This window comes from Schistocerca cancellata, chromosome 4 (assembly GCF_023864275.1).
Source record: "Schistocerca cancellata isolate TAMUIC-IGC-003103 chromosome 4, iqSchCanc2.1, whole genome shotgun sequence".
Taxonomy (NCBI): Eukaryota; Metazoa; Arthropoda; class Insecta; order Orthoptera; family Acrididae; genus Schistocerca; species Schistocerca cancellata.
Window position 1 is genome coordinate 764,992,417 of NC_064629.1, and position 27,610 is coordinate 765,020,026.

The following is a 27,610-nucleotide window of genomic DNA, read 5'->3' on the forward strand; positions in this document are numbered from 1 at the left end:
TGTTTCATTGAACCAGTAACATACTGCATCACAACTTTCTAAATTATACATTGTAAAGTTATGAACAGCCAATTTTGTTTTATAATAAACTGTGCTTGCACTTAAAAATGGAACTACTTCCACGGCCTGTAAGTCCATTGTGTACACTGAGCAGAGCTTCTGTTGGGATTCTTTCTTGTCAGCATCTTTCTGCATCATTGCCTGCTCTTTCCATTCTGTGTGTTGCTTCCACACGTCTTCACTCAAGTTACCAAGCCTGTAACTACAACACAAGTTGCACTGGTCTTTCTTGGGGGAAAATAAGCTAATATTACCATCTCCTAAAATCAAGTTGAAGGTAGCCCGACTTAATGGTGAAACCTCTTCTGCATGTCATTTTTCCACATAGAGTCCACACAGCTGTTGTTTGGATTGTATAATAGGCTCAAGGTACAATTTCGAGGAGGATTTCCTGCAGTAATGGGACAGATGTTTCGGAAGAGAGTCCAGGAATTCTTTCATGAAGGTTCTCTCATCTTTCTTCTTCATCTGTTTAATTCAGTCGTGATGATTCTTTATCAGGACTCATCCCATGTGTGGAACTACCCAGCCAACATCGGACAGTCCATTCTTTAATCCCAAGAGTATTGAGAAACATCTTTTTGCATACATTATGTTTCCCAATCTCATTTTTCAAATGATAAATGAGCGTCCCTTTTCTCCTGGATTCACCATTGTTCTTCCCTGAAGATTTAGTTGGAATTCTGTCCACAAGGTTGATAATGTAAACCTTCCTCTGATCCCATGACATCATTTCCCAAAATGTGTTAAATACTGCCTGCCTATCATCAGCAGAAAACTGATGACACTTCCTTTGAACGGATTTCTGGCACTTCATCAAAGTACATGTTGGACCTAATTTTTGTGCCTCTCTTGGAGTATTATGAGTGCTTTTACCACTTCGACTTTTTTTGTATCCAACATACGCCTGTCCTCACATTCTCAGAATTTTATTGGCATTTTTCTTCCAATCTTCAGGATGTGGTTTAGACTGTCACTGCTTACGACACCAAAAAAATCTTAGGCTTCACTGTCAGCATCATTATTGCTCCCATGATCTTCTGATAATTTATCCAGAGTGTTTGGCAAACAATGAGCACCATCGCATAACAATGAGTGTGAAGTACTGTCGTCTCTAGTGGAAACTGTGACTGTGGTTTCATTTTGAGCATTGTTGGATACAGCCACTAAAGTTTCTAGATGGAAAAATATTTATAAATTAATTTATGCAGACAAAGATGAAGCTCAAATTCATGTATTTATGAGAATGACGGCACCAGTAATACATTAACAATAATCCCAAGAAAATTTACCTGCATCATTAGATGCGGTGCTACTAATATTCGAAGGTGAACAATAAAACAATTTTCTTACCACTGTCAGTCACTCTCAGGAATGATTCTCTGCTTTCATAAGCTGATTTCAGGTGGGCAGCAATTTCTTCTTCAGTAAAAAGATCATCATCTATATCACTGTCCATTATCACGAATGAAGTTACAAGCATGGAACCACCTTTGAGCACTGTTAAATAAGTAATAAGGCAGTAACAATGTGCTATGGCTGCGCGCGGTATTGTTTACAGTATCCATAGGTTGTAGATATGCGATATTTAATTCTCTACAGTTCCGCGGTATTGCAATCTATTTATTTGCTGTGTCACATACACGGTATTGTTTTAGATAATTTTTTCACGGTAAACAATTAAAAATTCGGCATTATGGTGTTAAGAGCAGATGCGCGTACGGTCAACGACATCATCTGACTGAAAAACGAAAAATCAGCAATTTGTCAGTTACGCGATATTGTTTCCTCATCGACGATATATTTGTGTTCCACATAGCTTTTGTGACTCTTGTGTTCTGCAGTTATTACCATTATTGTCCAGATAAATTTTGTGAAAATATTGTAAACATCCATGAGCAAGAAGGCTGCCAAAGGGAAGTTAGCTCTGGGGTTCTATACAGTGATAGTGACAGATGGCTACATTGGGGGGAATGTACTGGCATGGGAATTCAGGAAGCAAATGAGTCTCTTCCATGGTATTGCTGAGTATGTTCAAAGGGTAGGAAACTAGCAAACTGGAAGGGAAGATTAGAGCCCTTAAGGCTGAACTGAATAGTGCTAGGGAGGAACTTATGATGTTAAGGGGGCAAAAGGGTCAAGAAAGGTGGGAAGTGGTAGCAAGAAACAGGGGCCACAGAATCTGACAGTATCATCACTGGAACAAACAACAGATTTGCCTTGCTCCATCAGTTAAATAAGGAAGAGGCTCAGGTGGATTAAGTGTAGTTAATACTCAACAGACTTTCACCAGGAAACCAACTGTTTCAAAAAATTAAATAGAAGGAAAGCTTTGTTGTTAGGTAATAGCCACAAGTTTTGTCAGGCCCAGTGCATGCCTCAGTACGTGACAGAGAGTGTAGGATCACTGTAAGGGTTTTACAAAGCAGGATCATGTCATGATAGCGGGAGGAGCAGGAAACAGTATTGATAAGGATCAGGGCTACAATATTGAGTATGACCTGGAAAAATAGCATCTGCAGTGAACCATATGAATGTTGTTTTGCTTCCGGCTTTCATGCAGTATGATTGGCCCCAACGGACAGCTCTGTCAGGAGGGTCAATGTGGAGCTAGATCAGCTGCTTCAGGCAGCTACTTTGTCAGGTATAGGTTTGGTTTCTGTTGAAGGTCTTGGTAGTTTGGCCTTCATAAGGAATGGGCTGCATCTCAACAGGAAAGGGAAGGGTAAATTGGCTGGGATGAAAGCAAAATCTTTAAAGAAGGAGGGGGGGAGGGGGGGGGGAGAGAGAGACAAGCTCATGGGAGTACCTCTTTTTTAGGCTAAGATCAGAGTCCAATGATTTAACATTGAATGAAATTAGGACTAATGAGAAGCTCAGACAGGCAGGTGCTATAGGTTTTAAAACATCACAAGATTCTCTTAAAGGCACAGTGAAAAATAATGTTAGTATATTGCGTCAGAATATCAGGGGATTAAAAAACAAAGTAGATGAGCTTCTTGTTTGTTTAAGAGATTTAGAAACTGAGAGTGGAATACATGTACTATGCCTGTCTGAATATCATGTAGTCACATATGTGGAAAAGGTGGATGTAGGAGGACATAAGTTTTCAGTACATGTATGTAGAGATGCTATGGAGAGAGGGGGAGTTGCCATATATTCTACAATTTATCATAGTGTGAAAAATTTTGAAACTAAAAAAAAAAAAATTGTGTAGAGCAACATATAAAAGCATGTGCATGTGAGCTTAAACTAAATAATGGTACTTTCATAATAGTAGCTTTATATAGGTCCCCATTGAGAAATTTTCAGCTATTTTTGAAAAACTTCAAGTCTTTAATGCGCTATCTGTCAGATAGAGGAGAGCAGATTATTGTTCGTGGGGATTTCAATGTTGATTTTCTGAAAGACTTTGATAGAAAGCTTCACCTTGAAGTATTACTTGGTTCTTTCAATCTGATATCAGTTCTTGGTTTTCCTACTCTGGGGGTGCAAAAAACAGCACACTGGTAGACAATGTTTTGATATACTAAGATAAATTTAATCGAATAAAAACTCTTCCTGTTAAGAATGGTCTGTCTGATCATGATGCACAGCTAGCAACAGTATATGACATAGTTCCATACAGTAATGCAAGACAGTCCTCCAAAATAGTGTGTTCAATTAATAATTTAACAACTACAGATTTTAGCAAAAGCTTGCAACAGTTAGACTGGGATGAGGTGTACAGGGAACCTGATGCTAATTTAAAATTTAACCTGTTTAATGATACCTTAGTGAGTATATTTGAAGACAGTTTCCCTAAGAAAACAGTGACACATAATTATAAGAAACCATCTAAACAACCATGGCTTACTGAAGGGATAAAAATATCTTATAAACAGAAAAGGGTAATATAGCTAGAAGGAGTAATGATCTAGAAACAGTTGAATATTATAAAAACTACTGCACTGTACTAACAAAAGTTATTAAAAAGTCCAGAAGTATGAGCATTACATCTGAGATTAGTGCCTCTGATAATAAAATTAAAGGAATTTAGAATATTGTTAAAAGGGAAACAGGGCAACTGAGAGCACAGGAAGATTGTACTTCTATCAAACTCAATGAAAAGTTTTTGCTAACAAAAAATTAGAAATAGAAAATATTTTTCATAAACATTTTTTAAGTGTTGTAGAGAAAATAAAATCCAGCTATTCATTAGAAAATGCAAGGATATATATGGAAGAGGCAATACCTACATAATTTGATAAAATTGATATTCAAGCCACCTCTCCCACTGAAATTAAGAAAATAATAAATTCACTCAAAAGTCAAATCTCACATGGAATTTATGGCATTTCCAACATGGTACTAAAAGCTTTTTCCCAGCAGATAAGTAGGATTCTCAGCCACATATGTAGTAGCTAACTGAAAAAGGGCATTTTCCCAGATATACTGGAATATTCTATTGTTAAAGCATTGGATAAGAAAGGAGATAGGTCTGATGCTAACAGCTACTGCCTAATCTCACTTCTGATAGCTTTATCCAAAATTCTTAAAAAAGTAATATACTCATGAGTAGCTTCACAAATTTGAAAAAATTAAGTACTAACAAAATGTCAAGTTGGTTTTCAGAAAGGGTTTTCGACTGCCATGTTTAGTTGCTGCACACTACGCGGGGCAAAAAGAGGACAATATTAGGACGTATCCCATGACTTGTCACCTCAGTGTATGGCAGCATCTGGTTTTAGATACTATATATATTAAGAGGAGGCTTAAGCTGTTCACCTTGAATCACATTTTCTTAAACTGAGGGCTAAAGATCATGTTTCAGACAATCTGAAGTCATTGGAAATACCTAATTTTGGCCATCACAGTGCAATTTACCTGACTTCACAGAATTTGCTTTAGAATAGTTGTGGTTCCTCATGCTGTCATTCTATGCAAATTCTTGGTGATGTTTGGACGCTGCAGTCCCTAAATTCTCACAAGTGAACACACATTTTATGCTCTTAACCTCTCTTCATGAGAAATTTTCAGGCCTCACTTGCATGGAATGAAAACTGAACCTAATCTAATCTTTGTAGTGAAGCATCCTTCAACTCTAAGTTACCAATTTTCATTAACACCAGCAAAAATTCCTACAACCAAAATTGTTAGAATAGGTTAACTTTTCCTACTTCTGCAAGTGCATGTTGCAGGTGAAAGAAGTATGACACGATGAATATTGTATGAAACGAAGCCTCCCCAAATGATGATGTTTTAACCGTCAGGTTTCAGGAATTTGAAAAAAGTAATGGAGCATATTCTACACCAAAGTAATGTTGTCCTCAATCTGATGGTCAGTTTGAACATCACAGTGTTTTACTATGCATGGGGTATTGGAGACAGTATGCCTTTGCATACTCACCCAGCCATTTATAACAGGACTTACAATTTAATATAGACTCCGAACACAGTGCAGCACGGCATTTTTTCAAATTAACAAATAATTCTCAGAAATTAAAGAAGTTAAGTAACTTAAATAAGTTACATGTGGAAGTATTAGGGTTGTCGTCATCACCCACCACAGATGTAGCAGTACTTAAAATGTAACAAGGAAACAGAATTTACAAAGCTCAAAGAGGGCAGTATTCAGTTCCTCGACTTTATATATAAAGATGTCAGCATTAAATTTAAAGTTGTTTGCTGCTCCCCCCCCCCCCCCCCCCACACACACACAAAGCATCTATTTAATATTTAACTGTCATTGTCTGATGCAATTCTGATGTGTTCCTGATGACAGAACAGACCAATTCTGACATTAAAAATTTGCCCGACGAACTGCATTGAATGGCTGGAGGAGCATGGAATTGTAATTGACAGAACTTTCTTGCTCGTTGCTTGGACTCTTCACGTCTGTGGTGTTCGTGTAGTGGAAAGGGTATTAAGTGATTTAATTCAATTCTGAATCATGTAATCCATGTTGCAATGCTTGGTAAGTGTGAATAATGCTATCAGATAGTCAAAGAGGGAGTGGTATGTGTAGACTGTGGGTTGGAATTTCACAGGGGAGACTGTAGTGGAGAACTCAATGGTTCATTCCCATGGAACTGTAGGCTCTGGGGAAAAAGAAAGAGAGAGAGAGAGAGAGAGAGAGAGAGAGAGATAGAGGCAAAGATTTGTGCCCTTCAAGCTGAATTAGATCACGTGATATTTGAACTAGAGGGGCTGAAGGGGGAAAAATATCGGGGGAACTCAGTAAGGTAACAAGCAATGGGCAAATGGGGAACAGCTCTTACACTTAATCTACATTTGAGCTGAAAGTATTGAATAAATTTGACTTCGTACTTGATGTAGGAGGGGAAAAGCCTCTTCCAGCTGTAGGTCACAGTACGATGCAGCAGACTTCTAGTGAAGAAATTCACTGTAGGTCAGTACTAAAAGACAGTAGGAAGGACAGTGTCTAGCCTTAGTCAGGTAACAGAAAACATAGGGGATTTATGCAAAGGTTTTGGCAAAGAGGATCAGGTTATTGAAGTAGGTGGAGCAGGGAACAGCCTGGCTAAGAACAGTAATCACAGCATTAGGAGTGACATGGATGAAATAGTAGTAGCACCAACACACACAAGTGTGATTTTGTTGAGGTCCTGACCAGCCTTTGGTTAACACTTCTAAGAGCCATGTGAAAACTGAGTTGAGCAGGCTGCTGTTGACTGAAATGAAATCTCATATGAGTGCAGTGTCTGTTGCTACAATTGAAAGATGGGGATATACTAGACAGCCCCTACAGCTGAACAGGAGAGGAAAATATAGGTTGGGTGAGCCGCTTGCAGACAAAGCAATATCTCTGAGCTTACTAGCTTCAGAGAGGCACCTTTTCCTTGCGTTACGATAAGGATTCAGAAACCCTGATTTAGGGAAATCAAAATAACAGAAGAACCTCAAAAATGCTTGAGAATGCGCAGAAAAGTAAGGTTAGCTTATTTCATGAAAACATTAGAGAACTGAGTATCAAGGTAGAAGTGCATCTTGTCTGTCTAGAAAATTTATACAACTCTGAAAAAAAATAGACATCCTGTGCCTGTCTGAGCACTACATAACTACAGGGTTACATTAGTTACACATAAAAGTTCACACTCTAGCAGCTTACTCATGCAGAACTAATATGGGAAAAGGAGGAGCTGTTAAAAGTATTAAGATACAACACAAGTTCAAAAACACTGAGACAAGTAGATTTTCTAGTGATCAGCATAGATTTTCTAGTGATCAGCACAAGGAAGTGTATGCTTGTGAATTAATACTGAAAAATAGTTCACATTTAACTGCACGTAGACAACCACTGGGAAATTTTGAACTGTTTATGAAGAATCTGGCTTCCCTACTATGCTACCTGTCAGACAGCAGCAAGCTGTTAATAGTCTGTGGTGACTTCAGTGTCGATTTTCTGAAGGATTCTGGAAGGAAAAATGATCTGGAAGACTTATTTGGATCCTTAAATTTGATTTCAGTAACTAACTTTCCATCACAGGTGAATAATAACAGTAGGACTCTTAATTGGCCTTCTGCCACCGAGCAGTGTGTCAGCAGTGCGCAAGTCGCAGCATTACTGCATTTACTAGGCTGTCTTGTATTTTAATAACCGTTTAAATTTTGTGTCGAATTGTTTGTGCTCTCTGTAGATAGTTCAGACGTTCTTTGCACAACAGTATTTAGCATGGATAGGGACTGCGACTGCTGTATTCGGATGCGGGGTGAGTTGGCATCCCTTCGCTCCCAGCTTCAGTCACATAGCTTGAGGCTGTTGCCAATGAGCATCACTGTGGGGGTCCGGACAGGGGTTTGTTAGGGACAGCAAGCACGTCCCACACATCCCCCAATCGGACTATGGCTGTGGCTTCCCGGGATACTGCCCACATTGAGGCTGACCCCTCACCTGTGGTAGAGTGGGAGGTCATCTCAAGGTGTAGCAGGGGGCGAAAGACATTCCGGAGGGCTGAACGGAAGGCCTCTCCAGTTTGTCTGATGAACCAGCTTCAGGCTCTGTCTTCGGCCGGATATGGCTGCTTGTCATGTTCCAGAGGTTGCCGAAAGGGTGGGCTTACTGGTAGTTGGGAGCTACAACATCAGGCACATAATGGTGGCCCTTAGGGACATGGCTGCAAGGGAGGGGAAGAAAACCAATGTTCACTCCATGTGCATACCGGGGGGAGTCATTCCAGATGTGGAAAGGGTCTTTCCGGATGCCATGAAGGGTACAGGGTGCACCCATCTGCAGGTGGTCACTCATGTCGGCACCAATGATGTGTGTCACTATGGATTGGAGGAAATCCTCTCTGGCTTATGGCAGCTATCTGATTTGGTGAAGACTGCCAGTCTTGCTAGTGGGATGAAAGCAGAGCTCACCATCTGCAGCATCGTCAACAGGACTGACTGCGCACCTTTGGTACAGAGCCAAGTGGAGGGTCTGAATCAGAGGCTGAGACGGTTCTGCGACCATGTGGGCTGCAGATTCCTCGACTTGCGCCATAGAGTGGTAGGGTTTTGGGTTCCGCTGGATAGGTCAGGAGTCCACTACACACAGCAGGTGGCTACATAGGTAGCAGGGGTTGTGTGGCGTAGACTGGGCGGCTTTTTAGGTTAGATGGCCTCGGACAAGTACAGAAAGGGCAACAGCCTCGAAGTGTGCGGGGCAAAGTCAGGACATGTGGGGACCAACCAGCAATCGGTATTGTAATTGTAAACTGTTGAAGCTCTGTTGGTAAAGTACCGGAACTTCAAGCGCTGATAGAAAGCACCGAAGCTGAAATCGTTATAGGTATGGAAAGCTGGCTGAAGCCAGAGGTAAATTCTGCCAAAAATTTTACAAAGGCACAGACGGTGTTTAGAAAGGATAGATTGCATGCAACCGTTGGTGGCATGTTTGTCGCTGTTAGTAGTAGTTTATCCTGTAGTGAAATAGAAGTGGATAGTTCCTGTGAATTATTATGGGTGGAGGTTATACTCAACAACTGAGCTAGGTTAATAATTGGCAGCATTAGTGGCAGAACAACTGAGAGAAAATCTGGAATACATTTCACATAAATTTCCTCAGCATGTTATAGTCTTAGGCGGAGATTTCAATTTACCAGATACAGACTGGGAGACTCAGATGTTTAGGACGGGTGGTAGGGACAGAGCATCGAGTGACATTATACGGAGTGCACTCTCCGAAAATTACTTCGAGCAATTAAACAGAAAACCGACTCGTGGAGATAACATCTTGGACCCACTGATAACAAACAGACCTGAACTTTTCGACTCTGTAAGCGCAGAACAGGGAATCAGTGATCATAAGGCCATTGCAGCATCCCTGAATATGGAAGTAAATAGGAATATAAAAAAAGGGAGGAAGGTTTATCTGTTTAGCAAGAGTAATAGGAGGCAGATTTCAGACTACCTAACAGATCAAAATGAAAATTTCTGTTCCGACGCTGACAATGTTGAGTGTTTATGGAAAAAGTTCAAGGCAATCGTAAAATCCGTCTTAGACAAGTACGTGCCGAGTAAAACTGTGAGGGATGGGAAAAACCCACCATGGTTCAACAACAAAGTTAGGAAACTACTGCGAGCAGCCAAAACCTCTCAGACAAACAGAAGCTAAACGATGTCAAAGTTAGGGTAAGGAGGGCTATGCGTGAAGGGTTCAGTGAATTCGAAAGTAAAATACTAGGTACCGAACTGACAGAAATCCTAGGAAGTTCTGGTCTTACGTTAAATCAGTAAGTGCATTGAAACAGCATATCCAGACACTCTGGGATAATAATGGCATTGAAACAGAGGACAACACGCGTAAAACTGAAATACTAAACACCTATTTCCAAAGCTGTTTCACAGAGGAAGACCGCACTGCAGTTCCTTCCCTAAATCCTCGCACAAACGAAAAAATGGCTGACATCAAAATAAGTGTCCAAGGAATAGAAAAGCAACTGAAATCGCTCAACAGAGGAAAGTCCACTGGACCTGACAGCACACCAATTTGATTCTACACAGAGTACGCAAAAGAACTTGCCCCCCTTCTAACAGCCGTGTATCTCAAGTCTCTAGAGGAACGGAAGGTTCCAAATGATTGGAAAAGAGCACAGGTAGTTCCAGTTTTCAAGAAGGGTCATTGAGCAGATGCACAAAACTATAGGCCTATATCTCTGACATCGATCTGTTGTAGAATTTTAGAACATGTATTTTGCTTGCGTATCATGTCATTTCTGGAAACCCAGAATCTACTCTGTAGAAATCAACATGGATTCCGGAAACAGCGATCATGTGAGACCCAACTTGCTTTATTTGTTCATAAGACCCATAAAATATTAGGTACAGGCTCCCAGGTAGATGCCACTTTCCTTGACTTCCAGAAGGCGTTAGATAAAGTTCTGAACTGTCGCCTGATAAACAAAGTAGGAGCCTACGGAATATCAGACCAGCTGCGTGGCTGGATTGAAGAGTTTTTAGCAAACAGAACACAGCATGTTGTTCTCAATAGAGAGACACTTACAGACATTAAAGTAACCTCTGGCGTGCCACAGGGGAGTGTTATGGGACCATTGCTTTTCACAATATATATAAATGACCTAGTAGATAGTGTCAGAAGTTCCATGCGGCTTTTCGCGGATGATGCTGTAGTATACAGAGAAGTTGCAGCATTAGAAAATTGCAGTGTAAGGCAGGAAGATCTGCAGCAGATAGGCACTTGGTGCAGGGAGTGGCAAGTGACCCTTAACATAGACAAATGTAATGTATTGCGAATACATAGAAAGAAGGCTCCTTTATTGTATGATTATATGATAGCGGAACAAACACTGGTAGCAGTTACTTCTGTAAAATATCTGGGAGTATGCGTGCGGAACGATTTGAAGTGGAATGATCATATAAAATTAATTGTTGGTAAGGCGGGTACCAGGTTGAGATTCATTGGGAGAGTCCTTAGAAAATGTAGTCCATCAACAAAGGAGGTGGCTTACAAAACACTCGTTCGACCTATACTTGAGTATTGCTCATCAGTGTGGGATCCGTACCAGATCGGGTTGACGGAGGAGATAGAGAAGATCCAAAGAAGAGCGGCGCGTTTCGTCACAGGGTTATTTGGTAACCGTGATAGCGTTACGGAGATGTTTAACAAACTCAAGTGGCAAACTCTGCAAGAGAGGCGCTCTGCATCGCGGTGTAGCTTGCTCGCCAGGTTTCGAGAGGGTGCGTTTCTGGATGAGGTATCGAATATATTGCTTCTCCCTACTTATACCTCCCGAGGAGATCACGAATGTAAAATTAGAGAGATTAGAGCGCGCACAGAGGCTTTCAGACAGTCGTTCTTCCCGCGAACCATACGCGACTGGAACAGGAAAGGGAGGTAGTGACAGTGGCACTTAAAGTGCCCTCCGCCACACACCATTGGGTGGCTTGTGGAGTATAAAGATAAATGTAGATGTAGACTGGTAATGTCCTTTTGGTGAAGATCAAAGTAAGAAAATAACTGTTTATCCAGTAACAAATGGTGTTTCTGGTCATAAGTTAGGATAAGTAATACTGTGCCTAACAGTGCAGATACTCCTCAGTGGGAATTAGTTAGAATAATTAATGACTCCATTACAAATGTTTTTAAGAATAGTTTATAAGAGGTGACCTGGGATGAAATTTATACTCAACCAAATGTTGACATAAATTTTATATCTATTTCATGATAAATTCATATAGTTATTTGAAAATAGCTTTCTACATAAGCTAATCAGGAAGGACATTAGCCATGCAAAAAACCATGTATCACTAAAGGGATTAAAGTATCTCGTGAAAGGAGAAGGAAAATGTACCTTTGGAAAGAGCAAGAACAGATCCTGCAGTAGTTGCACACTACAAAAACTACTCAAAATTACTAATTAGAAAATCAAAGAACATGCACATAATATAAGAAATCAGTAATTCTGACAACAGACTGAAGGCTATATGGAATGTAATGAAATGAGAGACAAGACAACACAAGCCACAGAAAAGTACAACACCACTACCGAACTGAATGGAAGGGCTGCAAAAGATGAGTCACTGACAGCAAATGTATTTAATAATCATTTGTTACACATAGTAGAAAGCATAGGGACTAATGTTTAGCTGGATGATTAAAGGGGCCAAACTACTAGGTCATCAGTCCCTTTTTCCTCAAACAGACAAGTCTACATGACTGTAGATCAAAGATGACCTACTGCACAGAACCCAGTGGAGGAGAACCCTATAATCTACAAAAGGTCAACAAAGGCTAAATAAGAGAGAAAAAAGAAGAAAGGGGGGATATAGGAAGAAAGACAGATGAGATGTCCCATAGAAGCAGCAGCTAGAAGCCACCAAAATCAGAATGCAATGAGAGTACATACATCCCCCACCCCCACAACTTACCAGAGGTACCACACTCAAACTGCCTAGGAAAGACTAGCAATGTGGACAGGGCAAGAAAAGCACAGATAGATACAAGAAAAACAAGTTGAACAGACCACATGAGAGAGGGGATGAATAGTAAAAGGGCAGGCAGGGTAAGGGCTGGGGTGGACCACCAAGCCCAGACAGCTGCAGCCCCATCTGAAGAGAGGAAGCACCAGTGTGTTCTGCTAACACCTCAATGGGTCGATAAGATTAAGTACCCCATTCTTAAAAAGAGTGGTAAAAGCCGCCTTTGTGAATAAAATGTAAAACTAAATCAGCCACTGAGGCATCATCTCCTAACACCAGGGGTAGTGAGTCTGAGTCCACCAATGGGTGTGAACCACCATCAAACAGGAACCACAACAGTGGGGCAAGTCCTAGCGATGAAGGAGATGACCATGAGTCAGCCAAGTGTGGCCCACACAGAGCTGTCAAAGGACAGTACAGTCCTTGTAGGAGGCCTGAATGGAGGATCTTCACAGATTCGTAGTCTTGTTTATCACCTGTAGTTTGCTTGATGAAGTCAGAGTGAGCCTTTCCATATTCCACATCCCTAAAACTAGATGGTCTAATACCGATCTGAGGTCTGTTTCACGAATACCAACCTCAAAAGTCAGCTCACTGTAGCCAGTCTAGCTATTAGCAATTCATTCCCTGGGATCCCAACATGGCCCGGGGTCCAGAAGAAAGGTCACTGAGCATCCACATTGATCAAAGACATATAGAGAATCCTGGGTAGCCATGACCAAGGGATGGCAAGGGTAACACATGTCGAGAGCTTGCAAACTGCCTGAGGAGTCACTGCAGATGAGAAAGTAATCACTGGTGCAGGAATGGATAGGCTCAAGAGCATGAGGAATGGCTACAACTCCACAGTGAACATACTATAGCCACCCTGCAAGAAGCATAGTTCAGTATGTTCTGCATAAGTATAAGCAGAGTCTACATGACCATCAACCATCAAGCCATCAGTATAGATGACTTCTGAACCCCAAGACGCATCAAGGATGTAGAAAAATTTGTAGCAGAGGATTTTCAGCTGAACCGAGTGTTTCAGACCACGTGATAGGTCAAGACAAAGCTGTAACCAACAGATGCACCATGGAGGTGTATGAGAGTGGGCCCAGAGGAGAGGTGCTAGAGGGCATAACTGGAATTCAGAGAGGAGTGACTAGATGTGGATTTTAATTATAATTGCTGATCTGGGCCACCACTGTGGGTGATGGTTTGTGTGTTTGGAAAGAGGATACAGTAGTTCGGATGCTGAATGTAGCTATGAATGTGTGGCATAATTGACAAGATACTGTTGGTGCCTGATCCACAATGAAGGGACACCAGCCTCCATGAGTAAGATGTTCACAGGGCTTGTTCAAAAGTCTCTGTCACAAGCCAAACCTGGCACTAGTGAATCGTATCCAATATCTGCAACACAGAGGGTGATGCTGAACCATATGCCAAATTACTGTATCAAGACAAGACTGTATTAGTGTTTTTTAAAGCTGCAGAAGGGTGTGATCTGCACCCCTGTTGGTGTTACTATGGCAGCAAAGTGTATTAAGGTGCAGCCACCACTTTTCCTCAAGCTGGTGGAGATGGGGAATCCATGTCAGCCAAGCATCAAAGACCAGTCCTAAAAAGTGATAAGTCTGCACCACTTTGAATATGTGGTCTCCGATGTTGAGTTCCTGTTGTGAGTGAGCGGTATGACATTGACAGAAGTGCACGACATGAGTCTTTATGGCTGAAAACTGAAACCTTTGGGTGAGGACTCATGCCTGCACCTTTTGTGCAGCACCTTGAAGTCGACATTTAGTGACACTCACACTAAATGAGCAATAGCAAAGGCAAACATCATGATCATACAAGGAGAGTGGTACTGAGGACCCCACAGCTGCTGCTACACAATTTATGGCTACTAGAAACAGAGGGGCACTCAGTACAGAGCCCTGCGGGACAACATTCTCTTGCATATGGGGGTACTGTGGGAAGCACCAACTCATCCCCGGAAATTATGGTGTGGCATCGGGCAAAAGCTGTTCGGATGGCAAACTTCAGGTAAATCAGATTAGCAGCAGTGGAACAACCTTGGCAAAAACTATCCTGGGATGGAGCCAGAAGACCTCAAGACTCAAGGAGCCAACATAGCCACTGGTTCACCATGCATTTAAGCAACTTACAGAGAACATTTTTGAAGTTAATTGGGCAATAACTAACAATCTCTAGGGGGTGCTTACCCAGTTTCAGTACTGGGACAATGATGGTTTCTTGTCATTGTAATGGGAACTCACCCCACTCCAGATGCAGTTAAAGATGGCAAAGATGTGACGCTGACAATCCACAAGAGGTGCTTGATAATTTGGTTGTGGATGCAGTCCGGTCCTGGGGCTGTATCATGGCAGCGAGCTAGGACATTCATGTATTCCCACTTGCTGAATGGAGGATTATATGGCTCCAGGTGGCATGTAGTAAAGGATAATTGCTTTTGTTCCACCCACTGTTTTAGGACATGAATGGCAGGTTGATAATTCTCAGACACTGATGCTTGAGCATAATGTAGAGCAAAACGTTCAGTAACAGCATCTGGGTCAGTGTAGACATTGCAATTCAAGGTAATACCAGGTATACCTGCAGGTATGTGGTATCCATAGAGACATCTCACCTTTTCTCAAACCTGCAAAGGAGAGGTACATGGTCCATTGGTTGAAACATACTTTTCCCAGCCTTCTTGCTTCCGTCCTTTTATTAGGTGGCAGGCCCAGGCATGGAGCCACTTTAAGGCAATAAAGTGCTCCATCAATGCTTCTTACATTAAGTTAATACTTGTTCCATATGCCATGAATATGAGATTTCGTAATGCTATGGAATGCGTCAGCTTAGCGTAAGTTTTCTTTACGTGATTTTTTTTCAGTTACTACTCATGTCTAAAAACTCATATATTGAGTAGGAGGAGCTATCATTTAGAAATTCTTTTAATTTGTTTTTAAATGTTTTGTAAATGCTGATTGGCTATCTGTCAGACTTTTAATGCTATTTGTCAAATGACCAAAGATTTTTGTGGCAGCATAATTCACCCCTTTCTGTGCCAAGGTCAGATTTAACGCAGAATAGTCAAGATCATTCTTTCATCAAGTATTGTAGCTATGCATTTCCCTATTATTTTTGAATTGGGATGGGTTATACATATCAAATTTCATAAGTGAATGTATGTATTGTGAAGGTCCTGTGAATATCACAGGTTCCTTAAATCAATTCCTACAAGGTGATCATGGGTGGGTTCCAGCTATTATTCTTACACACTTTCGTGCAGTGAATACTTTTTCTCTTAATGATGAATGATCCCCAAATATGATGGCATATGAAAGCAGTGAATGAAAATAGGCATAGTAATTTATCACCAAAATTTACTTTAACCCTAACATTATAAGTAGCTGAACTTAACTGTTTCAGCAGATCCTCAATGTGTTTCTTCCAATTTAATTTCTCATCAATGCACACATCAATAAATTTTGAATATTCTGTCTTAGCAACAGACTTCTGTTCAAAGTCTATATTTATCAATGGTCTTATGCTGTTTACTGTACAGAACTGTATATACTGTGTTTTCTCAAAATTTAGTGAGAGTCCTTTTGCAAAGGAACACTTAATAATTTTCTGAAAGATGTTATTTACCATTTCCTCAGTCATTTCTTGTTTGCTGGGTGTGATTACTACACTTGTATCATCAGCAAGAAGAACTAGCTTTGCATCTTCATGAATATAGAGTGGCAAGTCATTAATATACATTAAGAACAATAACGGTGCCAAGAGTGAAACCTGTGGGACACCATTCTTGATACCTTCCCTGTTTGAGGACTATGCTGATTTTTGCAGACTATCTGTATTATTAATTTCAACCTTTTGCATTCTTCCAGTTAAATATGAATCAAACCATTTGTGCACTGTCCCACTCAAACCACAATACTTAAGCCTATCCAGAAGAATTTCATGATTCATGCAGTCAAAAGCCTTTGAGATATCACAGAATACCCCAATTGAGTGACATTTGGTTATCCAGAGCATTTAATATTTGATCAGTGAAAGCAAACACACTATTTTCTGCTGAAAACCTTTTCTGAAAACCAAACTGACATTTTGACATTGGAGAGCCCACCTACAATCTCTAATGCAGTTCCTGATGACCACCAAGGTACTGTCTTGTCAGGGCAGATCCAAGGTATATAGGATTGCTAAATCAGCTGCCAAAAGAATAGCTGTATTTGTATTTTGGACTGCCTCATCGATATCTCCATGCGACGGGGAGCCAAGGGTGACACCACAGGTGAAGGCATTCCACTCAACACTGTTGAGAGCCTATTTGGGCAGTCATCCAAAGGAGTGATGCTGAGGGAGGGCCTGGAATATCGGGAAGTGGTCAGTATCATACGGGTCATCGTGGATTCCCCAGTGGATGCATGAGAGAAGACAAGGGCTGCAGATGGAAAAGTCAGTGGGCAAGGAAGTTCTGTGCACCACACTGAAGAGTGTGCAGGCACCAGTATTCAAGAGGCAAAAGTCAAGTTGTGCCACGAAGTTTTTGAGGTCCTGACTATGCCCAGTGGTCATACGAGGGGAATCTGATAAACCAATGCAAACAATGTATTTCAAGACACTTCATCATCGGAAGGGAACTAAACATTGCAAATGGTAATATTCTGAAATACCCTTACCCTAACAGCCACAGCCTCCAAGGGTGTATAGAGTGGCACAAGTTTGCTATATGGTGTGTCCAGGACTTATATGCAAACACTTCCTGATACCCTGTCATAGGTAGCATGATTCTGATCACATCCCCAGTACCCACAAAGGGCAGGGAACCATGTTGCGGGAAATCAAGTCTCCTGAAGGTCCATGAAGAAGGCAGAGGAAGTGCTTAAAAGATGTCATAGCTCAGCCAGGTGGTAGAAAAAATCACAACAATTCCACTGGAGAATAATGTTGTCAATGTACTGTAAGGCCATGAAGGGACCAAGGAATCAGGTTATGCCCTAGGGTCATATGCTGCTACTGGTTGAGACATTATGGCATCAACATACACAGGTTCTGGGCTCTGTTGTGTGGTAAGAGCTGGGGCCCCACGGGCTGCCAGACTCTCTTCCTTGGCCACAGGAGTACAACAAACAAGATCTGGTGGCATGAGGACCACTGGGATCTCCTTCTTGGAGTACTACTTCTTATATTTCCTGTCCTTAGAGGATTTGGATGATTTCAAGGGCTTCTCTGAATCAGTTTCCGGTAATGATGATGATGGTCATAAAGCCCCATTACCAGCAGCCTGTGGCTCCTTCAGCCACTGGCTGTAGTCCAATTGTAGATTGGCTGACACCGCAGAAGGAAGTGTTGCAAGTGACCCCTTCCTGGAGATAGAAGCTAGAGGATGGTGATTTGTCTCTGGCTAGGTGGTGGGGACCAATGTCCCCAGGGGGTGGGAAGTCAACAAAACCAAAGTAGCTGTGGGGGATACAGCAAGAGGAGAGCCCCCAACTATCAGGGCAGCAGGGATGGTTGAGCAATCTGGTGAGCAGGGAAATGGTGCTTTCCACAGTTAACAAAGATGGGAGGGAGGGCACAAGGAGTGTTCACATGCAGCAGTCATCCAAAGCAACACGACGGACAGAGTGTACACCTCGTTGCTCCAAGTTGGCATTTAGCTCACCATCAGATTGCAGGAGAAAGTCTTGGTGAAAAATGATGTTCCAAACCATATTTACACTATTAAAGGGGTTGAATGTCACCGAGTTGTTGCCCAACATGTTACTAGTGAACAGCACTCATGACTGGGCATGGAATATTGTTTTGATCAAAACTGACTCACTTTTCATTTTATAAATGGCTGCCACTTGCCCAAACTTGTTCTCTATATCCTCTACAAAGAATAAAGGCTTTGTGGCTCAAGAAGACTCAACACCTGTGCTTGTGCAAACCAAGAATTGCGGGGAGAATTTCTCTGCTTGCTGCTTAGCCCTACACTCCTCCCACAGTGTAGCCAAGGAAGGGAATATTTTAGGGTCATATCTCTCTGCATTTTACAAGGACTTTCATTCCACAGACACTGGTGGGGCCATATGGCCACCAGCCTGAGATAACTTAATCCACTTCATTTGCAACTCATCTGCCATGGTGCCAGCCATGGTATTTTTAGAGTGTGTGTGAAATATGCTGCTGTTAAAGCCCTCTTTAAAAAAGGTGATATGGGAGATTTCAATAACTACCGACCTGTTTCACTGCTGACAGTGCTTTCCAAAATTTGTGAGAATGTGATGTACTCTATGATAGTATCTCACCTTAGCAACAATAATATCCTCAAAAAAATCACAATTTGGGTTTCAGAAGAGTTTATCTACTGAGAACACCTGTACATGTTCACTCCACCAGATTTTACAAGCATTAAATAATAAAATAGTCCTGGTTAGTATTTTCTGCGACCCGTCTAAGGCATTTGACTGTGTGAATCACAATATTCTCCTAAATAAATTGAAGTTTTATGGAACTGTTGGCATAGGCAACCAGTGGATAATTCCTCATATATGTGAATGATATTCAATGTAATAGACAACAAGGAGAATTAGCGCTTTTTGCAGATGGCACTAGCATTGTAATAAATCCCAGCATACATACATATGGTAAAGTTCTTAAAAGTATCATTAACTGGTTATCTGCAAATGATCTTAATCTGAATTTTAGGAAGACAGAACACACTCAGTTCTACACATGTAGGGATACTACACCAATGATAAGTGTAACACATGGTGGGGAAATAGTAAATAGCGTAGAAACTTCAAAATTCTTCGGTATCCACATCAATGAGAATTTAAACAGGAAAAAGCACACTTTGGAACTCCTAAAACAACTTACTTCAGTCACATTTGCACTTAGAATCACTGAAAATCTTGGGGAGAGACAAATCAGTAAGTTTGCATATTTTCCTTCAATAAGGTCATATGAAATAATGTTCTAGGTAACTCATCTTTAAGAAAGAAAGTCTTTGTTGCTGAAAAAATGTGCTGTAAGAATAACATGTGGTGCTCACCCATTACCATCTTGTAGACATCTGTTTAAGGAGTTGGGCAATCTGACTACTGTTTCACAGTATATTTATTCCCTCATGAAGTTTGTTGTAAATAATCCACTACAGTTCAAAAAGAATGATGATGTACATAATTACACCACCAGAAGGAAAAAAAGACGTTCATTACTTCACATTAAGGTTGTCTTTAACACAAAATTGGGTGCAAAACGCTGTAACAAAAATTTTTGATCACTTACCCAGTGATATAATATGTCTGACAGGCAGCAAAGTAAAATTTGAAAATAAACTGAGACAGTTACTCATTGACTACTACTCACATTCTGTAGGGGAATCTCTATTGTAATGTGTAAAACATGGTGGGTGGGAATTACTAACTCACCTCTGTATATCCTTTTCAAAAAACTTTGAAATGTTCAGCATGTTCAACGAACTTACTCCATAAAGATGACATGCTGAATTGCAGACAGGCACAATGAAAAGACACACATTAGCTTTTGGCCAAAGTCTTCATCTGGAAAGGAAACACACACACACACACACACACACACAAAGCAAGCATATCTCATGCACACGACTACCATCTCCAGCAGCTCAGACCAGAATACATTCTGGTCCGAGCTGCTGGAGATGGCAGTCATGTGTGTGTGAAGTGTGTTTGCTTCCGTGAATGAATATGTGTGTGTGTGTGTGTGTGTGTGTGTGTGTGTGTCCTTTACTGATAAAGGCTTTGGCCAAAAGCTAATGTGCAAGTGTTTTTTTGTTATGCTGGTCTGCAGCGCAATGAGTCATCTTTACAGTGAGTAGCAATCTATCTTTCCCTTTTATTGTTGATATTCTAACCTGAATTTTCCATTATTTAACTAACTAAAACCTTCAAAAAAGTTGACAGTGTGGATGTAGAGTTCTTCCGCCGTAAACAGCCACACGAAATTGTTCCCAGGTCTGTATATTTATACCAGTTGTCTTCATGATGTATTTCAGCTATCCATGAAGCCTACTGCCAGAGAATAATTCACTATAAAGAATTCAGTGTGGAAGTCCCTGGTATCACTTGCACAGTGAACACTGTCTGTCTCAGTTAATGAGACTTGCCTCAATACTGTTTAGATGCACTTCTTGAGAACCACAGTGTTGGGCACATACTCCTCCCACTTAATGTTCAAGATGCATCATTTTTTGCTGGTGGAGCACTCGTGCTTTTTGATATCACGATGATAGTGTGACCAAGTTTCACAGCCATACAGGAGCATGAAAATGACAACAGCTCTGTACACCATGAGTTTGGTATGCAGCTTTAGGTATTTATTCATAAAGAGACTGTGAATTAACTGACCGAATGCCAAATGGGCAGCCCCAATCCTTTGATCAGCATCCTGTTCACAAGTTCACTGTTTAAACAAGGTACTTCCAACGCATGGAAAGTGATGAATCTGCTCCACTGTTGTGTCTAAGATGGAGATGTTGAACTCAGAAAGAGCTAATCCTGGGGCAGGCTTTGCAAGTACCTTCATTTTTTTCCCACACTGTTGGTACGACCAAAGCTATCACATGCAGTTTTAAAGCAGCTGACTGACTGTTGTAACTCTGCAGCAAGGGCACCCATACATCATGGGGGGAGGGTCAGCCTGACCCCTCCTCCTGCCCCCCCCCCCCCCCCCAGCTCTCACGGAAATAAAAAAATATAGTGTTGTCAGATGTTTTTCTTTCAAGAAAATAATTAAAAAGTCAATATTATACAGGTTTTTAACATGGTTGGAAATGAAACTTTTATTTATGGCTACTTAAAAGTTCTCTTTTGTTTTCCAAAACATGAAAAATACTTCAGACCCCCAGATATAGGTCTCCCTCTACGAACTACTGTATGGGCACTCTCGCTTTCCAGGTGTTGGAAAAGGAGATGTGGTGTCACCAGCATACTGTAGTTCTGTCACATGGGTAACAGGGGTATGTCTTTATGAATGAAGTCTTGCCAGATTGAAGGGACCTCCATCAAAATGAAAATGTGGTTGTTTGGAGATGATTCATACAGCATGACAGACATGTACAGGGCAAAGAGTATAGAAGCTAGTACACTGCCTTCATTCAAACTCTGAGTGATGGGAATGATTTCAAGGCAGATTTACTGTGGAGAATCTGCCCAGACATGCCATCATTAAGAGCTTGAACCAATTTTACATAGCCTTCAGGACATCCAAAGTGTTCCAGTACTTTCCACAAGGCATATTTAGGTCTTGAATCAAAAGCTTTTTTTTGGTCACTGAAAACAAAATATACAAGCTTCTGTTACTCTCTGCATTGCTCCTGGAGTTCTCTAGAATGGAAGGTCATATCTTTTGTTGTGCCTCTGGATGTTCGGAAACCCCACTACGAAATTCAGGCAAAATCTCATCTGAAATAATTTGGAGCCTATTTCATAGAATTCTTGTGTGAATTTTACCTGCAATTGACAATACACCATGGTAGTTTCCACATGCACTACTATCACCTTTCTTGAGGATAATGATGATTGTAGCATTCTTCTAGCCATCAGGTACTTCTTCAGTTTCCCAAATTAAGATGAAGAGTGTAAAAAGAATAGTCTTCAAGCCTATATCTCCATTTTGCATCAATTCCTGTGGGATGTTGTCAGGACCAGAAGCCTTTCTTAGTCTTAGTTGACTGAGTGTTTTACCAGAGTCTCTGTATGTGGGTATAGCTGCCATCCATCATGGTTGGAATTGTTGAGTAACAAACAATTTCTTTGTGAACATGTAACATCACAAAATATGATTTTAAGTTACTTACATTCTGCAGCAACAGCAGGTTCTGCACATGGTTCAGGTGACCCATACACAGTCTCTTCATCTTCGGACACACTTGCTGAAAGACAAAATTACACAACATGTTGTAGTATGACGTGTACAGAGGCTAAATACAGCATTTTCTAGTATATTTAGAGGATGATTAAATTACAAAATTAATAAATTAACCTACTCAAGAAAAGCCACATAAAACAGAAATAGAAAAATTGCATTCTGCTTATTGGCTAATACTACATGATGTCTCTTGAAATAGGAGTTACCACCATTCACACTAGTGCATCACTTCTCAAGGAAAGTTTTCAGAGGTGGAGGAAGCTGCATATTTGTGAAAGACAATGTTGCAGCTTCACCACTGGACATATGCAACTCTCACTCTACAGAGAAAGACATAGAACTGTCAGGTGTTGAAATGAAAGATATCAGTGTGAATGTAATATCAGTTTATAGATCTTCTTCGGGCAGCTTGTCGTCCTTTACGGTATTTTGACATCAGTATTAGAAAAAGTGGTAAAAAGGAAGCCTTCAAGGGTCATAATCTGTGGTGATTTTAATCTCAATTTCCTTACAGAAGGTGAAGAGCACTATAATTTTAAACATTTCATGAACTGTTGCAACCTTGATATGCAGTGTACATCCCCAACTAGGGTAACCAAATGAAGTAAGTGCTCTTGACCAAGTAGTTTGAAACATAGATTGTTCTGTTAGGTCTGTAAATCTAGGATTTTCTGACCATAATGCATTGATTACACAGCCAGTCTTTCTGAGAAGTAAACATAACCCAAAATAATGACAACACAAAGCAGAAATTTTTGTCAAAGCAATGTCCATTTTTTGTGCTATATCCAAAGAGAAAACTGGGAGACTGCATACCACTCTCAAATAATAGATGAAAAATATGAAACCTTTTTAAACATTTCCTGTTACTATTTCAATTACCATTTCCCCTTTAAAAACAAAAAATATTTGTAACAGAGTATCCTCCAACTGGATTACAACAGGTATTACAACCTCAGCAGAGAAGGAGAGAGAGCTCTTCTCCCTCAGCACAACTAATCTTGCCAAAGTGAACAATACACAACATCATTTATAAATGTGATGAATGCTGCTAGAAAAACTACACTGTAACACCTATCTGAAATCTTCATATAATAAAAGCTAATCCATGTGGCAAATAATTAATGCAAGAATGGGCAGATGTGAGAATAATGTTACTAACATTAAACTTAGAGTAAATGCAATGTTGATAACAAACCAAGAAAAGTAGCTCAAGAATTTAACTCATACTTTATTGAAACTGTAGAAAAACTAACAGAACATCTAAAAAAGTAATTGCCTCCCTCAAGCAGCCTCGTTCACCAACACGATGTTTTTACTACCAACATTGGGAGCAGAGATAGAAAATATAATTCATAGTAAAATAAAGAAAAAATCATCAGCAGGAGAAGACATGATCTCTTGCTTCCTTCTCCACCATTGCAGCAAACTTATTAGTAAACCGCTGTCTCATGTAATACATACTTTATTTTCAGTTGCAGTATTCCCAAGAAAACTGAAAATAGCAAAGGTCATACTCATACATAAAAATGGATGTAAAGAAGATCCTAGCAACTACTACTGTCCAGTTGCAGTGCTGTCTGTATTCAGCAAAACATTTGAATATACAATGGGTGCCACACACAAATCATTTATTACAAAAAACAACATTCTTTCTTCTGCTCAGTAAGGTTTCCAAGAAAACAAAGCCACCACTGGATTCTTACGGTACAAGGGGAACTACACATGGCTGGCTCAGCAGCTGTGTGAAAGACCAAGCACAATATGTTTATATAAATTAAGTCAGTCAGGAATCCTAAATGGGGTGCACTCATCTACACAAGTCATAAAAAATGGTGTGGCACAGGGCTCTGTTCTAGGTCCCTTGTTATTTCTACTTAATATAAATGACCTTCCTTCCATCCTATCCACTAGCAAGGTATTTCTCTTCACCGATGAAACTAATATCCTTATATCAAATACAGATGAATCTCTTCACTCAGCAGGTAATAGAAATACAACCCAACTAGACTCAACAGAACTCCCCATGTTCCAACAGTGAAACTAAGTGGCAACAATGTAGAATTTGTCAATGAATTCTTAGGGCATGACATAACTGATACATTCACATGGTAAAGCCACATTGACGTTATTAGTTCCAGGCAACGAAAAGTTTGTTTTGTGCTCCACTCAGTGAGGGACGAGCTAAATGCTAGCACATTGACATGCATGTATTGCGCTCTTTTACATTCAGTACTATGCTAAAAGAGAAATTTGTAAACTGCTGTTTAGCCAATATATATTTGAACTTGTTGGTTTTATTAAACAAAACATCAATAGATTGCACAGGAATTTGGACATCACCATCATGAAACAAGATCAAAGAATTGGTTAAGACTCGTTTCCCATTCTACTCTGCTGTCCCCCCCCCCCCCCAAAAAATAGAAACATGAGAGGATTATACAGCACTAAAAACAGTACAAAAAATCCATGTGTTACACTTGCAGAAATTAAAGTGATTCAAAAATCAGTAAATGCAATCTTTCACATAAATAACATCTCCATGATGATGGAATTATGGGAATCAAACTCTACAACCATCTCCCAAAAGAAGTAGGAAGTATTAACAATTAACAAAATTTTTAAAAAACCCAAAGAACACTCCTAACAAAGCATTGCTTTTACAGCATACAAGGCTTTCTTGAATGTGATATCTCATAAATTAAATTATATATTTTTATTATGTTTCAAAATGAAACTGTTTCACTAGAAATAATCTCTTGTCCATTAGTGGACTTTTGCTGTTTGGTTACCAGCATTATTATTTGAACTTATTCTTACTCTGGTATTATTATGAATAAATGTGTAATATATCTTTAGTAAGATGCACACTACAAGAAACAGTGCTATATCAGTATACATTGTGATATCATTTGTTTGACTTGTCCTATATTATTATGCACACTGTACATTGAATGATTGAGTGGATCAATAAATATACAAATATAAATCTAGAAAGTTGATTAACATTCATCCTCTTGTCAAAAATGAGGTAATTAAACTTAGCACAACTCACACAGGACAAGAATGGGGAAGGAATGTGATAATGCCTTTTCAAATGTACCATTTACATAACTGCCTTACATGATTTATGCAAACTATGGAAAAGATAAACTAAGATGGGCACATGTCAGTTTTTAATTCAGTTACACTTGAATGTGAATCTGTAGCTTAACCATTGTGCCACCTCATTTGGTACCACACTTTATCCAGCAAAACAGATGACAGAGTTGAAGAAAAGTGGGACTACTAGAAGGTTCTGACAGAAACAAAAAGAAAATGGGACAAAAAATGAACAACAAACATCAAAAGGTGAAATATGTGATAACTGACATCCTTGTAAGTCAACATGAAGACATATGAGAGAAAGCAATGAAGAAAAAGAGGAAGTGGTGATGACGTTTGGTTTGTGGGGCGCTCAACTGTGCGGTTATCAGCGCCCGTACAAAGTTCCAACCTTTGTTCAGACCATTCTCTCCATTTTAATGAATGATGATGAAATGATGAGGACAACACAAACACCCAGTCATCTCGAGGCAGGTGAAAAATCCCTGACCCCACCGGGAATCGAACCCGGGACCCCGTGCTCAGGAAGCAATAACGCGACCACGAGACCATGAGCTGTGGAAAAAAAAGAGGAATTAGTAACAAATGCAGACAAGACTGGATTGTGGGAGGTGTAAGTGAAAACAGAGATCCAATAACATGAGCTACTACCATAATTTGTGGTCCGGTGGATAGTGGAAACCAAACACGTGTTACACCTTGGTTCATTGACATATTGCTGACATACTGATGGCAACTAGAAGGATCCACACAGTCCGAGTGGCAGAGCAAGCACCAAGGTCACAGTTATTGTATTAAGGGGGCATTCCCTATTATAGGATAATATGTAGGCTCTATTTTGTGCGTAGATACACTACCCCTCTCCATTTATCTTCATTAGTGGCTTCGTGGTAGTTATGTCAACATGCTAAAGCTAAATAATGGTTTCATAGCAGCTGCCATATTATTTAACTTAAAAATATAGTTTTCTTTCAGTAAATAAATCTTACTGGTTATGAAGGCAGAGCAGGTAATGGCAGAAGACCACATTAGATAATTTTCTAAGTGAGACTTGATAACAATCATACAGTGATAAAAAGCACTTGAGGGGTGGAGATAGGAGTGTTCAGAACTCTGATCAGGAGGGTTAAGATGCTGTAAGGGAAGCAAAAGCTATTGTAGGGGACATAACACAACATGATATTAGCTTTATATTGGAGTGTTAACTTCAGAGAAATCTGCATCAGAGTATTACAACATTGAACTTTAACTCTTTCTGCTCATTAACTAATTAAATGAAGATTATCAAAAACACATTCCTCATCTGATACAGAACTGCTGCTGAAGAAGTGGTCTCCTGAATCTGAAGATGTGTTGGCAGCAATTATTCTTCTCCAGTTATCTCTGTTTCCTATTGACCACTTCATTTCCTCATATGAGCCTTCTCCTACATCAATCTCTGATCTGTCTAGAGTATTGGAGTCTAGGTCTTGCCTTTTCTCTCTTGCCTTGAATCATTCCTTCCATAACACTAACTAAAGAAACTAGTGGCTCAATACAGATGGCCATGTAATTGACTTTTTCTATGCTGTTGATAATAGATATATTTTGTCACCAAGTCTTCTACAAATTCTTCATTTACAACTTTTTTTCTGTTCACAAAATCTTTCCCATCTTGCTCCAGGATCAAATTCCAAAGCCTCCAGAAATTCCTTGTCACATGCACCAATAGTGCATACTTCCAAGCCATATGAGGCCAGACACCACACTAAGTTCTAAAATAAGTCTGTTTTCATTCAATCTCCACATTTATGTTCCTTGATATAAGAACATTTTTTCTTTAATACACTGCCTATGCGTGTGCAATTGTACTCTCTATATTGGCTGAACTTCTTCCTGTATGCAAGCCTCTTGTACTTCAATATATATTTCAATACCAGACAAGGATTAGATGATTAGACATAGTCTTCATTAACATTTTTCAGTTCACATTCTCAAAAGCTTTTTCTTGATCAATGAATGCAATAAATAGATGTTTTCATACAGCCAGTGTTTTGTCTTTAACCTGTTGTAACATTAAGATGTTCCCTTGTACTTCTGTTCTGCTTAAAATCAAACTGGTTTTCAGCTAAGTTCCATTAAATTG

At 40.1% G+C, this 27,610-nt stretch overlaps 1 protein-coding gene across 5 annotated transcripts in view; it reads right to left on the minus strand.

Annotated features, from left to right (window-relative positions):
* The window catches only part of LOC126184545 (uncharacterized), a 414,668-nt gene that overhangs the window by 142,577 nt on the left and 244,481 nt on the right, over positions 1–27,610 (minus strand). For all 5 annotated transcript variants that reach the window (XM_049926963.1, XM_049926962.1, XM_049926961.1 and 2 more), the window contains one exon: positions 22,310–22,384. In XM_049926963.1, coding sequence (XP_049782920.1) covers positions 22,310–22,384 — 75 coding nt within the window. The remainder of the gene's footprint in view (positions 1–22,309; positions 22,385–27,610) is intronic.